General features: G+C 44.9%; 2 protein-coding genes across 2 annotated transcripts in view; one reads left to right on the top strand and one right to left on the bottom strand.

Annotated features, from left to right (window-relative positions):
* The window catches only part of LOC148506065 (sulfotransferase 2B1-like), a 118,892-nt gene that overhangs the window by 1,131 nt on the left and 99,393 nt on the right, over positions 1–18,368 (top strand). The window contains exon 2 of the mRNA XM_088447366.1: positions 2,905–3,030. The gene's annotated coding sequence lies outside the window, so the exon portion shown is untranslated. The remainder of the gene's footprint in view (positions 1–2,904; positions 3,031–18,368) is intronic.
* DPEP1 (dipeptidase 1) overlaps positions 1–18,368 on the bottom strand; it is a 56,505-nt gene that overhangs the window by 34,390 nt on the left and 3,747 nt on the right. The window contains exons 2-3 of the mRNA XM_088447361.1: positions 6,462–6,588; positions 5,379–5,511 (exon numbers count right to left, since the gene is read on the bottom strand). Of these exons, the coding sequence (XP_088303487.1) occupies positions 5,379–5,511; positions 6,462–6,588 (260 nt within the window). The remainder of the gene's footprint in view (positions 1–5,378; positions 5,512–6,461; positions 6,589–18,368) is intronic.

Raw genomic sequence — 18,368 nt, 5'->3', positions numbered from 1 at the left:
GGATCATTAATTATATAATGGCTGGGGTGAGGGGGGATTATTAATTATATAATGGCTGGAGGGTGAGGGGGGATCATTAATTATATAATGGCTGGGGTTGAGGGGATCATTAATTATATAATGGCTGGGGGTGAGAGGTATCATTAATTATATAATGGCTGGGGGGGTGAGGGTGGATCATTAATTATATAATGGTTGTGGGTGAGGGGGGGATCATTAATTCTATAATGGCTGGGGAGTGAGTGGGGGATCACTACTTATATAATGGCTGGGGGTGAGGGGGGGATCATTAATTCTATAATGGCTGGGGAGTGAGGGGGGGATCACTAATTCTATAATGGCTGGGGAGTGAGGGGGGATCACTACTTATATAATGGCTGGGGGTGAGGGGGGATCATTAATTATATAATGGCTGGGGTGAGGGGGGATTATTAATTATATAATGGCTGGGGTGAGGGGGGATTATTAATTATATAATGGCTGGAGGGTGAGGGGGGATCATTAATTATATAATGGCTGGGGTTGAGGGGATCATTAATTATATAATGGCTGGGGTTGAGGGGATCATTAATTATATAATGGCTGGGGGGGTGAGGGTGGATCATTAATTATATAATGGCTGGAGGGTGAGGGGGGATCATTAATTATATAATGGCTGGGGTTGAGGGGATCATTAATTATATAATGGCTGGGGGTGAAAGGTATCATTAATTATATAATGGCTGGGGGGGGTGAGGGGGGATCATTCATTATATAATGGCTGGAGGGTGAGGGGGGATCATTCATTATATAATGGCTGGGGTTGAGGGGATCATTAATTATATAATGGCTGGGGGTGAGAGGTATCATTAATTATATAATGGCTGGGGGGGTGAGGGGGGATCATTAATTATATAATGGCTGGAGGGTGAGGGGGGATCATTAATTATATAATGGCTGGGGTTGAGGGGATCATTAATTATATAATGGCTGGGGGTGAGAGGTATCATTAATTATATAATGGCTGGGGGGGTGAGGGGGGATCATTAATTATATAATGGCTGGAGGGTGAGGGGGGATCATTAATTATATAATGGCTGGGGGTTGAGGGGTATCATTCATTATTTAATGGTTGGGGTGAGGGGTATCATTAATTATATAATGGTTGGGGGTGAGGGGGGATAATTAAATATATATGGGCTAGAGGTGAGGGGTTCATTAATTATATAATGGATGTGGGTGAGGGGGGATCATTCATTCTATAATGGCTGGGGGTGAGGGGGGATCACTAATTCTATAATGGCTGGGGAGTGAGGGGGGGTCACTAATTATATAATGGCTGGGGGTGAGGGGGGATCATTAATTATATAATGGCTGGGGGGGAGGGGATCATTATATATAATAGCTGGGGGTGAGGGGGGATCATTAAATATGTAAGGGCTGGGGGTTAGGGGATGGACCATTAATTATATCGAGGCTGGGGGTGAGTGGGGAACATAAAATTTATAATATCTGGTGGGTGAGGGGGATCATTAAATAGGTAAGGGCTGGGGGTGAGGGGATGGATAATTTCATATAAGACATTGGAGTGAGAAGACCATTAAATATATAAGAGGTGAGGAGGATCCATAAATATATTTTATAGGAGTGGAAGTGATGAGTTGTTGGGTGGGAAGTGGAAAGAGACCAAATCATACTATATATATATATATACATATATGGATGAAGTCAGGCGGGGACATTTACTAAACATTAGAATGGTTTATGTGTGGGTGTGTATATATATATATGTGTATATATATATATATATATATAATTAGTTAAGAGCCTCAGAGAGTTGTGGGGGGAGGAGGTGTACACACAGTGGGCACAGACAGGTAGAGGTGGTGCTGACAAGAGGGAGATGACCACCCTGTCTTAAGTGCCCGAAGGCTTAATCCGGCCCTGTTAGGTGGGCAGGGTTTTTAGGAATCTAGACTATGTATATGGGAGCCAGCTTCAAGGGAGCTTCTGTCAGAGGAGCCGGAACGTGCCCCCCCTCCCCCCCCCAAAAAATGAAAAGAGCGAGGTGCATTCTGGCAGCGTGGCGCCTGTCTGTTGCACAGTGTTGCCCTTTATATTTACAAATATAATTTTTAGAGCACTGCGTGAGGGGGAATCGGTATGAAATACCGGGTGCCGCATGGCCGGGAGTTCAATTCCCGGCAGCGGCAGCCCGACAAATCAGCAGAGCCTGGCAGCGGAAGACCGACAGCGCTGGAAATCCCGAACGTCCTAAAGGTATGTTCTATACTAAACTAACCCCCTAACCCTAACCCTCCTTTAGGGTGCCTAACCCTAACCCCCCCCCCCAAGTGCCTAAACCTAATCCCGGCTCTAAGTGCCTAACCCTAACCCCCCCTTCCCCGCTCCCTAAACCTAAGTCCCAGGGGGGGGTGCCTTACCCTAAGTGCCCCCCGGGGGTGCCTAACCCTAACCCTCCCTCCCCCTAGCCTAACTCTAACCCTCCCGGGGGGGTGCCTAACCCTAAGTCCCCCCCAGGAGCCCTAAACCTAACCCTCCCCCCCGCGGCTTCCCGCTCGTGGCGCCCGGCATCCACTTGATCGGGATGCCGGGCGCCGGTCTCCCCGGCGTCGGGAAAATGACCAGCGTCTAAAATTAGATGCCAGTCATTTATCCCACGCCGGGATAAAGTAGTCGGGAAGCCGGCTGCCGGGATTCCGGCAGCCGGCTTCCCGATTGCATATCGCGTGAGGGAGGTGAGGTGAGGGTGAGGGAGGGGAAGTCAGTGGCTGAGGAGTTTTATAGTGCATGGTGCTGGCCTGCTGCAATCAGAGGGCTGTAGGGGACATGGGACATGAATCAAGGGTCTGGTTGAACCTTTGTTGTATGATTAGGACATTAATTATATTCCTACACAAACAGGCATCTTCCGGACCGAGTGATCTCCTACATGCATGAATAGTGGATACAGACTGAAGATTGTCTGCCCAAGGAGAATCAATTTCTTTAGAGGTTTCTAATTGCAGAGACACTGCCATATACTGTAAGGTAAGGTGTATTTTTATTGAGTACACACAAAACTGTATTTTATTAGTGAAATAATTTTAGTGGGTATTTGAGCCCTCCATGCCCCAGTTTGATACTGCCCCTAATGCTTACTTTTACTTCCCTTTACTTTAACCCCATTTGGACCCGCCTCCTTCCTGGAACACATGCGGGGGCGCCATTGCACGCACGTGCACAGGGCGCTCTGGCTACACGCTACACCTCTGACTGTCACATGATATTATTCTTTTGAAGTGTACAGGGCAGAAAGGCCTTTTGGTTAACGTTTGTTGGAATAGCTCAGGTAAGGAAGTCAGGAAATACTCAACAGATTTCTCTAGCTTAGAGCCCATTTGTGTGTTCATTAAATTATGATAACGTTGTCACGAGGACATGTAGATTGCTCAGCCCTGTGTGTTTGTGGCTATAGGAAGCAAGCACCACAGGGGGTGTAAAACAAAGAGTAACCACTCCAGGCTGACATTCAGGTGTGATGAGATATGGCCGGATCAAGGATCAGTCATATTTCAGATTTGAGATTAAATTGATGTATCAGTGATAGCTGGAAGGTTGTAAAATCATATACACAACTGGAATCAACATCCAGGTTGTGTGCGATTCACAAGTCACTGAGACGTACAGTTTTAAAGATATGAGATATCTCAAGAATGAACCATCACAAACACATCATATCTACAGTCCTATAATAGATAAAATAAGGACCGGTAAAATGAACACCCCATATTTTAGGTAATCCGCCTTCATGGGAAGTTATTAAGGATTATTCTGTTTAAAGTTTAAAGGGATTTAGAAGCTAGCTGGGAGGTTATCCCCCCCAATTATCTAATCAACCAATCCAAGACGACAGCGATGACATCATCTTAGGTGTGATGCTCTTCTGATAAAAGGGATTGAAGTCCTATGTTCGGGGTTCAAACTGAGGGATCCATGTCACGTGGGAGTTTAACAGTTTAGCATTTTCTACTGTTCTTTCCAGGCAAATTAGCTGAGCTAATTTGTGAGTATTCCTTTTTATTTTATTTTGCTCTACATGTATGTACCTTTGTAACCATTCATCTTTGTAACATTCTTTTTAAGCATTGTACTCCCTTTTTGTAAATAAAGTATTCTTTATAAGTTTATTTCATATATGCTCTGATACCAAGTCTTTGAAGAGATCATTAGTCCGCTAGGGTGACGCTACATCTATTGTTAAGTACGGGAAGCAGAGAGTTGGTCTCAGCGAACTGTGTGGTCTCCTGGGACACCGAGTCTGCGCAATTATTGGGTAAATAGAGGACCGGTGGCCTCTATGAATCGTTTCCATCGGTGGTGGCAGTTTGGTAAGTAAGGTATTTGTTTTACGGCGCTCTGTCTATAGCAGAGGTGCACCCCCCACTTCAGGGATACTTGTTAAGGATCCCTGACAACTAGTAAAATAAAATAATATAAAAAATATCTCTTGTGATATGATTAACTTTTCTTCCTTCTGTTGTGGCTCCATACTTTGTATATATGTGATGATCTGATAAACGGTAATGATACCATATACTCACGACATTGTTTATTCTGCTTCATATTACTCATAGAATACAGCAGTGTTTAGAGGTAAGACTACCATAGGAATTTGCACTCATGGCCATAACTATGGGTGTGTGATGGGTGCCGCCACTCTGCCTAATAGCCCTTGCTTCGGGCTAGTAGGGTGCCTGGAACGGCACCCTGCAGCCAGCATTTCTGTGGCAGTGCTGCCGGTAGTATCCTTTGAACGCTAAGGGCAGGCACCCTGGCATGTGCACAGGCTCCTGGCACTGCTTCACTTCCAAGCGCCGACGGCCCCACCCCCTATGCGCAATATCATGACATCATGCACAAAGGAGGTGGGACCAGCACAGGGCGCTGTTAAGTGCTGTTATGGCCCTGTATGCACTAAATTAATGATTATGCACCTGCTGTGCTTATGACCTTTGAAAAACATTTCTATGTTGCCCCTGAACAGTGCAGCCTTAGGCATGCGCCCAGTTTGCCTAGATGGTAAAAGCAGACCTGCCAAATACCTGCGTTGGCCTTTATATCCCATATTTTACTTATAAGTTTTGTACCGGATAACATGTCATCTTCTTCAAGTGTAAAACTAAAATAAGTTAATGGGGTTCAACTGCTACTATGCCCACTTACATAAGGGCTTGAATATATATGCTTCTTATGTAAAAACCCTATTGTGATTGGTATGCTGTCCTCGGATAGCCTGTGCCCCTAAATACTGTTCTACAATGTTCTTTCCTCCTTGTGATATTCTGCTCTATAATGTTACATATCCTTCTGTGTCACCATCTGCCAACTCCCTTTACCTGCACTAGTGCTCACACACATGAAGACCTCAGGATATTTTTCACACATTTGATGGACGACGTCTATCTGCTCCAATGTCCTCTTAACAGCGTCCTTGCCTTGGGTGTCACAGGGAACAAACGCTGCCCAGAACTACATAAAATATCAATCAATGAACTGGTTAGTGCTCACGCATAATAAAGGCCTGAGTTGGACGCGAACAAATTTTGTTTTAGTAGATTGTGGTGATATCCGTTGTACTGTACTGCACATGTGCACCAACAATTCTTCCTCACCCATTTATTTGTAAATTGGGACATATTTTACACTTAAAGTGGCCTCTCTACATACAGATGTGTCCTCATACAGCCTGGGGTGTACTTTCTAAAGGTCGATTTTACTCATTTTAAAATCGATCTAAATCGATCAACATCAATGTTGTGTTTCTGGGGCTAAATGACACATTTGCTAACACTTAAAAAACAAAAACGAATCAAAAATTGCCTGTTATTAAATATGGTAATGGATTAAAAACGACGTTTAGCGAATATACACCCTAGCGTCTATACGCCGCGAGTCGCCCGGAGTGACTGAGAGGAGTAGCGTACCATATTTTTATTTACATTTTACGTCTTATTCGCATCACAGACGCAGCCAAAAAACACTCACATTGTACCAGAGACACTGGGCTGCAACATTAACCACACTGGAATTCGTTTTAACGTTAAAACACGTACAAAGTCACTGATGTACTTGGCGTGAGAAAAAGCTGCAGCCGCTGCATCGCAGCACTTCTCATACAGATGCAGACTCCTTCGCACACAGATGTACAAATGTCACACATCACATTAATAAGTGCACGCTAGCAATCTAGTTTTGTTGCTCCCAGTTGCTTTATCGTTGCGAATAAGACGCACATTTTCAGCCCAATTGCCCGGGACCTGGCTTGCCGAGAGGCGCGACGTGAGAAACTTTTTAAGTCTTTTAGTTCAATGGGCTTTGTGTCTCAGTGAGGTCATTAGTCACTAGTAAATTAAAGCGCATATACGACCCTCGTCCTCCCCCTCACCATGCCATTACAGTCACTTGCTCCCCACACTTACCTGGCCCCCAACTCTTCCCTCTTTCAGTTTGGGAATGTTGGTGTGGGTCCCATTCAATTTATAGAGATCGGCCTTACTCAGCTGGTTATTGAATATACTCAGGAGTTGCCAGGGTAAATCATTGTGTCTGCGAAGGAAAGAGAGTGTTTTATATGGATTTTGTAACATCTTCACTATGACCTTGTTACATACTGTCCAGGAACTGCCAAGAGGTTCCCGAAAATCGGGTGATGCTCCCTGCCGCATACCACTGGCCGCATACCTACACCCCCTAAAGACAGTGTACTGTAGGTTCACACAGTCAAACTCCAAAAACTTTCAGGATTTGTTTTCAGTTTTTGGAGTTTGCTGCATACTAGACAGCCCATCAGTGATCATGGAGCCTGGTTCAGCAGCATACGCAATCGTCACTACGTACACAGATCCGCCGATTGTTCAGCACTGCACACGTGTATGTGCCGTACTGTGATTACGCACGCACATAGGAACCCATCGCAGAGTGAGTGACAGGCCGTGAGCGTTTGGGGGTGGTGACGAGGGTGTGGTTGCAGAAATGCAGGCGTATCCATCCATTTGCATCCTGTTGCATGGGCGTGCATAAATTAGTCACTGCGATTGCCTACGCAGCTTGAGTACTCACTGCGTGCGACGAGACCTGCAGTTTGTGTGCTTGGATGGTACCGATGCATACGCAGGACTGCAGAGATATTATGGATGGGAGAAAGCAGCAGTGGGCGTCTCAATGCTGGCTGAGCGGTGACAGACATTAGCATATTTTCGCAGCTGCATTGCATGCGATAACGCAGTTGCGAGTCCAATTGTGATCCATACTGAATCAGGCCCATGGATAGGCCCCTAAGTACTGTATGTATAACATATGAAATGTAAGTTATAAGTAATTGAAGAGTTATACTTCTACGCAGTGGTTGAAGTGGGAATTTTATAGTGGGGGTATGGAAAATCTAAGGTTGCACTTATATGCGCATCGAAGGCGCACATGCAGCGGAAAAAGGGTGCGTGTCCTTACGACGCGCTCTTTTTCAGTAGTATAGTATACCACACGTAGTACCCCTTATACACATTATACCACACAATAGTAGTGCCCCCTATGCAATGCCCACAGTAGTAGTGCCCTTTATGCAATGCCCTCAGTAGTTGTGCCCTTATACAATGCCCACAGTTGTAGTGCCCTTATACAATGCCCCCTATGCAGTGCCCACAGTAGTAGTGCCCCTTGCAGTATTGCCCCCTATTCATTGCCCACAAGAGTAACAGTGCCCCAATACATTGTCCACAATAATAGTGCCACTTGTATTAGTGCCCACAGTATATAGTAGTAGTGCCCCTTGCAGTAGTGCCCAGAGTAATAGTGCCTATATTAGTGCCCCTTGTAGTAGTGCCCCTTGAAGTAGTGCCCATAGTGCTAGTAGTAGTGCCCCTTGAAGTAGTGACTATAGTAGTAGTAGTAGTGCCCCTTGAAGTAGTGCCCATAGTAGTAGCAGTAGTGCCCATAGTAGTAGCAGTAGTGCCCCTTGAAGTAGTGCCCATAGTAGTAGTAGTAGTAGTAATGCCCCTTGAAATAGAGCCCCCTTACACATAAACAAACAGAAAAACACACAGAAAAACATACTTCCGTGAAGCCCCGCTCCGGTGCCCGCCGCCATCCGCCAGCTCCTCGCTCTGCACTGTGGGAAAGGACTCCCACATTACACAGTGCATAGTCCTCTCCTGTCAGCTCCACGCTCTGCACTGTGGGAGAGGGAGAGACTACATGACGTCTCTCCCCAACACGCACTGCAGGAGCCGGGAGGCGGAGCTCAGGAGTGAGCTCAGGCCTCCGGCTGCAGGGAAGGAGTCACCGGCGCCTGCTGGTAACACAAACTCAGCTGGTGCCCGGCATATGAAGAAGGCAGCATCAGCGCCGTATCCATGTGCCTCTCTGCGGCGGGCGGGTCAGTGCTGGAAGTGCCGGTATACCATACCGTTGTATACCGGCTACTTCGAGCACTGCTTCTACGTCCACGTCGGGGGATGGAGCTAATCCCACTCCCCTCCAAAAAATTTTATTTAAAAAAATATACTATGCACGGCGGCAGGAAGGTACACTGTGTATTTTAACATTTATAGAAGGGAAAAAACTACTTTAAATTATACCCCTTTTACACCAGAGCAAAAACCTGGGTTTTTGCTGGTTCTACCCGGGTCTCAGCTCAGTGTAAAAGGGTCCCTGAAAAATAACCCAGGTCAAATGACCCAGCAATCCAACCCATGTAGCTACCAGGGTTGGACCCAGGTAATGGTGCAGTGTAAACGGTGCAACCCGGGTTATCTGACCTGGGTCATGCCTAAAATGAGCTGATTGGTGGTTGTGGAGCAGTCACCTCCCACTTTTTATGACCTCACAGGTTTAGCAGGGCAGACCTGAGCTCAGTGTGAACAGGGCTGACCTGGGAGTAACCCAGATTGAAGGTGCAGTGCAAATGGGGTCTGACCTGGGTTGGAACCATGTCCAAACACCCAGGTCGGACCTGGGTTTTTGGTGGAAAAGAGGTACTAGAGTATACAGGAAACATATAGAAAGAGGGAAGGTAAATGATTTACTAAGTTAGCAGTGCTCTTCTGACTTTCAAGGACAGTTCAGCCAACCCTGCATGCAATCAGTATATTGTTCTATTCTATAACGTCCTGACCATTCCTACCATAATTTGTATTCCCTTCAAGATAAAATTACATTGTAAAGACATTCATAGAAATGATAAATACATGAGTTTGGTGCGATGGTGTCAATAGCATGTTATAGTGATATAATCAACAACAGTTACATATCTGCTGTACATTCTAAGAATATTTTATATATATATCCATCTGATTGTTAGATAAAGCACAGACAGGCCTGACCAGGGCCGGCTTCAGGAGGAGCCATGGCTTGTGCAAAACGGGACTGAGGTGCCCGTTATCGGTCCGAAAATGGGGGTGTGGTCTAATTAGTATACACCACACCCACTAAATGACGTTATTTGGGGGCGTGCCCATACGGCATACCTCACATTTAATGTCAGGCTGGGGGCGAGCCCAGCACTTCGTCAGTAGCTGGGCTGTCCCCAATACATTCTCTTCTCCGGGGTCCGGAGGTTGGTCCTGCTCAAACTCCCAACTGCCTGCGGGACACCTCGGCCTGCGGGTGGAACAGCGGGGCAGTGCCCGAAAAATGTGACTGTCCCACTGAAATAATGAATGGTTGGTTGGAAGGGGTGCACCCACTATGTGGTGGCACCCATGTTCGACCGCACTGGTCGAACGTGCTTCGAGCTGGCCCTGGGCCTGACAAGTCTTGATATTATTCTTACACCCTGGTTCCAGTAGATTTTCCAGTTTTTAGTTACTTATCAGAGGTGGGAGCACCGACCTGTGATCACCCTTGTGTGTCTAAATAGACCACAGGCTGATCACTGTAAAAAAAAATATTTAAAGATGCCAGCATTTCAGTTTACAACTCAGAGCAGCTGACCAGGGTCAGAGAGCAGCCAGCAATTGGCAACACCCCTCTAGAAATCCTGCATTTGGCACTGTCAGTTACAATTAGCATACTTTAATATTTTTACATGCAACCTCTATTTGTGGAGTAGTGAGGGAACATCAGTGTGTAGTAAAAGACTCTTTTAAGTGAAAGCCAAAATCTTTTATGTACAATGAGCTGGCCATACATCAGACCAACTTTCCTCCAACCGTCCAACTGACCAACCGTCCAACTTGTCTGTCCAGCTAAAATGATGCCCAACACACCTAACCAGGGACGGATTGGGATGGAAAACCAGCCCGGGAAATTTATGGAAGCAGCCCTAATGGGGTTGGGGTCTGTTGAGGGCCGCGGGATCCCTCCTCACTAGGCCTGATTCTGAGTTGGACGCAAAAATATGTTTTTATGACGCTTTCACTTTGCTTTTTACACCCCAGTGTGAATCTTGCGCGTGTGTGTGTGTGTGAAAATTGAGCGTGGATATGGCTAATACACTCTTCCCAAAATACACATTAAAGCAAACAACATCCACACAAAAATTAACATTCAAAAACATTCATATATACATAAACACACAGAATCTAAATGTAACGGCCAGCGTTGCCTAGCTTTCTTTTTATTTGTTTTAACTACTGCTTTCCCCAGTGCTGCAGAAATTTTTTTTTCCTACTCTCTCTCCTGCCCAATTTTTCCTCCCCTCTTCCCCGTCTTATTCCATCTCTCACTTTCCCCATATCTCTTTTCTCCCTTCACAATTTCCCTTTTTGCTCTAATATTCTCCCTCATCCCATTACTTTGTCTCTCTCTTCCCTCCCATCTTCCGCTTTCCCCCTCTCGCTCTCCTCCCCTCTGTCTGTGTCTGTTTCCGTTCTGACATTCTTTCCTGCTAATTTTTTGTGATGGAGAACATTGATGGTGATTGTATGTTACGTTGTGTGAGTGTGTACCCGCGTATCCCCTTGCCGAAATAAATGGCCGATTGAATTATAACGACTTTGTTATCATTCAGTTGTTCATTAATCGTGCAGTGAATATGCCGGAAACGACCAGCGATGTGCGCTCTCTCTGGTCGTTGTTGGCATCGCTCATCGCCCGAACATGACGGTTGAACTGGCGATAGCGCCAGGTTGAGCATGTACGTGGATGTGGGAGAGTGCCTGCCCAGAACGACATATCGTTCAGTGTAGGCACAATAGCCACTGCATAGTATAATGAACGACTGAACAATAACCTTATGGCCCCCCGAAAGTCCTTCATTGTCGGCAAATGGATACCCACCTTTAGGGTGAGTGTGTGTTGGTAACATTGTGGTTGTGTGGTACTGTACTTAGCTTGAGTGATAGTGTGACTGGCAAGACTGTAATTGATGAGTGTAGGGACATTGAGGGTCAGTGTGAGTGATACATAGGTGAATGTGACTGAGTGACAGGACAATGATGGTCAGAGTAAGTGACAGTGAGTATGAGTGGCAGGAATATTGAGAGTAAGGTGATGAGCAGGGTAAGGACGCACAGTGTGAGTTACAGGGAGGGTGAGGGCACGGACACTGAGGGTGAGTTACAGGGAGGGTGGGGGCACGGACACTGAGGGGGAGTATGTATGTATAGAGAAAGAGAGAGTATCTAGGAGGAGGGAGGGCATGTGGACAGGTACCATTATTGTGTAGAGTACTGGCATGATATATATGTGCGTGTGTGTGTGCAACTAAAGCAGACTAAAAGCAAGGTGTACAAATTCATAGTAAAAGGAATTTCATTAAATTCATTAAACTGTAATTATATATATATATATATATATATATATATATATGAGATAGACAGTAGAAAGCTGCGTCACTCACAGGTCTTGGTAACTCACAAAAAAATGCGGGTGACACTACACCACTTTGACAAAGAGGGATTACTGGTGTAGTGTCACCTGCATTTTTTTGTGAGTTACCAAGACCTGTGAGTGACGCAGCTTTCTACTGTCCATATACACTTATCCTGAGGGCACCCAGGCATTTACTGACAGTGGAAGAGTAAATATATATTTTTATATATATGTTTATATATATATATATATATATATATATATATATAAATATATATATATATATAAAATCACTTTGGTTTTTTTAGGACCTGTCTAGCTGTGATGGCACTACAAGTCCCAGCACATCCGGTTGACAAAGTGTGTGCTGGGGCTTGTAGTCTCCTCACAGCTGGACAGACAGGCAGTGATCTATTTGCATATAGGACACCTGGGCTTCTTACCTTGAGCACCAGGTCATGCTGTGTCTGTGACAGTAGTGCGGCGGCTGCACGGTTCAGACAATCAGACAGTGCTGGAGTACCACTGTGAATAGAAACTGGGGAGGACGAGGAACCACCCCGCCCCCGGCAATCCCGCTCCTGAGTCCGAACTGGCGTCTCCCGCTGCCCGCACTTCTGATGGGTGGTCTTGTGCCCAAATGGACCACCTCTTCTAACACAGCCACACTCTGACTGTTCCCTGGCTGGAGCAACAGCTCCATACACTCTGCTGCACTGCCGCATCGGTGTGCCGCATGAAGTGCTTGCTAGCCAGAGCAGGTGACAGCTTCCTGTTTGCGTTCCCTAGGAACGCAAATCTGGGAAGCACGGCAGCCGGCCCAACACATAGAAATTGGTCTGGTCTGGCAGCCGATGTCAGCCGGCCCGGTAGGCAGTGTCAGCCGACCCGGCATAGAGGTGTATGGGACCGGCCCAGCGGGAACTATCCCGCTGTCCCGGTGGCCCAGTCCGCCCCTGCACCTAACCAACTTCTTCATCAGACCAGCCAACCGTCCAACTTCTCCACAACTTGTGATGTCACAGAAGTAGGCATGTCTGCCTACTTCTGCATGTTTTTAATAAATATATTGAACACACACACACACACATATATATATATATATATATATATATATATATACAGTCAGGTCCATAAATATTGAGACATTGATAGAATTTTCAGATTTTGGCCTCTATTCACCACCATAATGGTTTTGAAATGAAACAAACAAGATGTGCTTTAACTGCAGACTTTCAGATTTAATTTGAGGGTAATTACATCCAAATCGGGTGAACGGTGTAGGAATTACAACAGTTTCAATATGTGCCTCCCACTTTTTAAGGGGCCAAAAGTAATGGGACTATCAACTCAAAAGCTATTTCATGGACAGGTTTGGGCTATTCCCTCCTTATTTCATTATCAATTAAGCAGGTAAAAGGTCTGGAGTTGATTCTAGGTGTGACATTTGCATTTGGAATCAGTTGCTGTCAACTCTCAATATGAGATCCAAAGAGCTGTCACTATCAGTGAAGCAAGCCATCATTAGGCTGAAAAATCAAAACAAACCCATCAGAGAGATAGCAAATCAACTGTTTGGAACATTCTTAAAAAGAAAGAACGCATCGGAGAGCTCAGCAACACCAAAAGACCCGGAAGACCACGGAAAACAACTGTGGTGGATGACAAAATAATTATTTCCCTGGTGAAGAAAGACCCCTTCACAACAGTTGGCCAAATCAAGAACACTCTCCAGGAGGTAGGTGTATATGTGTCAAAGTCAACAATCAAGAGAAGACTTCACAAGAGTGAATATAGAGGGTTCACCACAAGATGCAAACCATTGGTGAGCCACAAAAACAGGAAGACCAGATTAGAGTTTGCCAAACAACATCTAAAAAACCCATTACAGTTCTGGAACAACATCCTATTGACACATGAGACAAAGATCAACTTGTACCAGAGGGATGGGAAGAGAAGAGAAGGAAAGGAACTGCTCATGATCCAAAACATACCACCTCATCAGTGAAGCATGGTGGTGGTAGAGTCATGGCGTGGGCATGTATGGCTGCCAATGGAACTGGTTCCCTTTATTGATGATGTGACTGCTGACAAAAGCAGCAGAATGAATTCTGAAGTGTTTCGGGCAATATTATATGCTCATATTCAGTCAAATGCTTCAGAACTCATTGGACAGCGCTTCACAGTGCAGATGGACAATGACCCGAAGCATACTGCAAAAGCAACCAAAGAGTTTTTTAAGGCTAAAAAGTGGAATGTTATGCAATGGCCAAGTCAATCCCCTGACCTGAATCTGATTGAGCATGTATTTCACTTGATGAAGACAAAACTGAAGGGAAAATGCCCCAAGAACAAGCAGGAACTGAAGACATTTGCAGTAGATGCCTGGCAGAGCATCACCAGGGATGAAACCCAGCGTCTGGTGATGTCTATGCGTTCCAGACTTCAGGCTGTAATTGCCTGCAAAGGATTTGCAACAAAGTATTAAAAAGTGAAAGTTAGATTTAGGATTGTTTAGTTTGTCCCATTACTTTTGGCCCCTTTAAAAAGTGGGAGGCACATATAGAAACTTTTGTAATTCCTACACCGTTCACCTGATTTGGATGTAATTACCCTCAAATTAAATCTGAAAGTCTGCAGTTAAATCACATCTTACTTGTTTCATTTCAAAGCCATTGTGGTGGTGAATAGAGGACAGAATATGAAAATTCTGTCAATGTCCCAATATTTATGGACCTGACTGTATATACATATTATAAGGGCATGGTCGTGGCCTTATATTAAGGCTGAATAGAAAAAAACAGAAATCTCCATACAGAATTCCGAAGGGGGGGCAGGGTGTTTAAAGTGATACACCTCAAAAGCTATTGGAGATACCGGGCTGAAATTTGGTACGGACGGGTAGAATTGTCGCTTGGTGCTGCGTGCAAAATTTCAGGGCAAAAACATAAAAAATTTCTGGATTGAAATCCTGCAGCGAAGCTGTCATTCAGGTAGTAGTGCCCTTAGAGGACACTACTAATGTTCGTGGCTCACGTAATTGCGTTTTTTTTTGTTGCCAAGACCCTGGTTTGCCTACTTTGGAACAAAGAGGACAGATCCACGCATAGGAGGAGGTGAGTATGGATTTTTTATTACAGGTACTCCATTGGATTATCTACTGGAGAAGAGGACAGATTGGCTTCAGAGATACCAGGTGAGTATGTGAGATAGTGTGTGCATGTGTGAGTACATGTGTGTGTGCATGTATGTTTTAATAAAATTTTACTTTCCTACGGTGTGTGTGTTCTGTGGTTTTTTAATATTGCTTTTGTTGTGGAACTACAGGTACCAGCAGGCCCGTAATGCCCCGCATGCTGATACTTGTGGTTCTCCAAGTACCAGCATGTGGGGGAGGCTTGCTGGGAACTGTAGTTCCACAGCAAAAGTCAATATTTTAACTTTACTTGCACCACACTTTACACAATCAACCCGGCACCCGCCGCCCTTGGGTGTCGGGGATAGCATCGGGCTACCAGCCTGGGGTCCCCTGGAGAGGGTGACCCATTTATTGGGGGGGTTCCAAGCTCCCCAGAGATCCCTGGCCTGGGCTGACTAGTGGTCAGGGGTGGTGCTTCGGCTGGGGGGCATGGTGAAAGAGCTCCCCTGGCTGTGGCAACACCCCCCCCCCCCCGCTAGAAAGGGTCCGGTGCTGGTTCTGGTAAATACAGGGGGTCCCTACGCATTTTTTTCCCCTGTATTTACAGAACCAGGGCCGCTCAGAGCCCAGTGCTGGTTGCGCTGAATACAGGGTACAAATGACGTAGGGGTCTCACTGATCCCATCCGTGCTTCTGTGTTTATTTATAAACAGATACAGGTATCACAGATTGTTCAGATCCGAGCCTGCATCAGTCTGCTGCTACCTCCCCCGGGTCCTGCCGCCTGCACTGCCGCCGCCGCTAATGCCTTTGGGTCCAGGCCGCAGCTAACGCCCGATATGCCCCGGGTTCCGGACGCAGCTTACAGCTGCTTCCTTCCCCCGAGCCCTTAAAACACCTCCTGTGTGTTGTCTGCGCCTCCACCAATGTTAGTGTACCTATTTGTTGTCCTTCTGCCTTGCAGGTGGCCCGGTTTGCTCATCAAAACCCTGATGGTTAATAAATTATAAAAAACGCAATGAAATTCCATAGACAAAAAACCTTACGGTTTTACATGTCCCATTGAGGCTTCTTCTTAAGCAAGGAAGAAGCAAGCAACTACCGACCAGTGAGCCTTACATCAGTAGTTGGAAAATTGATGGAAACACTCTTAAAAGAAAGAGTCATAGATTATCTCAAATCTAGCAATTTGCAGGATCCCAAACAGCATGAACAAATCTTATTGACTTTTTTGACTGGGTGTCTAAGGAAATAGATAAGGGGGGCATAGATATAGCTTATCTAGACTTTAGTAAGGCCTTTGACACTGTTCCACATCGCAGACTGTTAAATAAACTGGAAAGCATGGGATTGGATACAAAGATAGTTGAATGTATAAGATCATGGCTTCAGGATAGGAAACAGAGAGTTGTAGTAAACGGAGTGCAGTCTCAAGGGGGAAATGTTACCAGTGGAGTACCTCAGGGATCTGTACTTGGCCCAGTTCTTTTTAATATCTTTATTTGCGACATTGCAAATGGTATTGAAGGGAAACTATGCCTTTTTGCAGATGACACAAAGGTATGCAACAGGGTAGACACACCAGGATGGGTAAAACAAATGATTGATGATCTAGGTAGACTAGAGGAATGGTCAAGAACGTGGCAACCACAGTTTAATGCCAAAAAATGCAAGATCATACACTTGGGTCTCAAAAATCTAAAGGCTAATTTAGTATTAATGGCACTATACTGGAAACTACTGAAGAGAAAAGGGATCTAGGAATCACTATTTCAGGTAACTTAAAGGCAAGCAAACATTGTAACAAAGCAATGAGGAAGGCAAGACAGATGCTTGGTTGCATAAGGAGAGGAAACAGTAGTAGAAAGAAAGAAGTGATAATACCACTGTATAGGTCATTGGTACGTCCTCATCTCGAATACTGTGTTCAGTTCTGGAGGCCATATCTCCAGAAAGATATTAATACATTAGAGACTGTACAATGAAGGGCAACTAAAATGGTGCAAGGTCTACACCACAAAACGTACCAGAAAAGACTAAAAGATCTTAATATGTATAGTTTGGAACAGAGAAGGGAAAGGGGGGACATGATATAAACGTTCAAATATATAAAGGGTTTTAACAAGGTAAAGGAAGGAGACATTCTTCAAAGAAAGAGAAGTATTAGAACAAGAGGACATGTTCTGAAACGGGAGGGTGGTAGGTTCAGGGGAAATTTGAGGAAAAATTACTTCACAGAAAGGGTAGTGGACAAGTGGAATAGTCTCCCATCAGAGGTGGTAGAGGCTAAGACAGTAGAGCAATTTAAACATGCATGGGATAGACATAAAGATATCCTTCAGAAGAAGTAAGGATCAATAAGGGTTGAGGTAACAATATGTTTAAAAATGGGGCAGACTAGATGGGCCAAGTGGTTCTTATCTGCCGTCAAATTCTATGTTTCTAGACATGATCTGAAATTTCACAAAACCTACTGAATTTGTGCCACTCAAACTAAATAAAGCAATGAAATTACGATCATTAATGCTGAAGCCTTAATGGATGTGTTCCTTGCGCAATACAGATATGGTATGCCATCACACCCTGTGGTTAACAGCAGATTCAGCACTCTCACAGAAAGAGATTGCTGTCACTCACAAAATTATGGCGCTACTAATTCACAGAATTGTGTGCTCATTGGAATACACACATGCAGTCTATGCAACTGAGGTCTGAGCAGTTATGTGGCTCCCACATCCCACTCAGTGCCCACAATCTTCCCTTTCGATCACCACAACAATCTCACTGGCTTCCAACATCCTTCTCACTGCATACATTTATCTCATTTAGAATACACGTTCAGCTCCCTTATTTTTAATACTATTTTACTCCGTCTATGAATGTACACTTTCTTCCCCTATATGCCTTCATGCTGCTATATATTCCCCAATCCCTACTGCTGTGTGGTCTCCCAACTGTGCTAGTCTGTGTTCCCAAATAAAGATCAAACATTTAGCAAGGAGGCTAAATAAAAGAAATTCATTATATGGAACACTCGTTAGTTTAGAATCCTAAATCCAGAAATTAAAGAATGATATACAATAAAATATAACCTTTATTATTGCTAGTTAAAAAACTAGGGGTATCCAGACTTAAGTTATAAATGGCTAGTCTGCCCCAAAACACAGATATATTAATACAGATACAGTATATTAACAAATTCAAATGATGTGGTGGTCAATGTTTAAATCACAAATATTGAACATCCATATCAGACCACCAACACAAAACGGTACTTCCGTATCTTTGCGGCCCCCTGCTGGAAGTGTGTTGAAGATACGGAAGTAGCGTAAGCTTCAGGAAATACTATTCGGATCCTTGCGGGATTGCTGCGCTCGCCACGCTGCAGGCACGGTGGCTTGCTTCGCTCGCCACATGGATTTATTCCCCCTCCATGCCC

This window comes from Taudactylus pleione, unplaced genomic scaffold (genome assembly GCF_031769625.1).
Source record: "Taudactylus pleione unplaced genomic scaffold, aTauple2 ptg000430l, whole genome shotgun sequence".
Lineage (NCBI taxonomy): Eukaryota > Metazoa > Chordata > Amphibia > Anura > Myobatrachidae > Taudactylus > Taudactylus pleione.
Note: the sequence above shows the minus strand (reverse complement) of the source record. Positions and strands in the feature narration are given on the sequence as shown.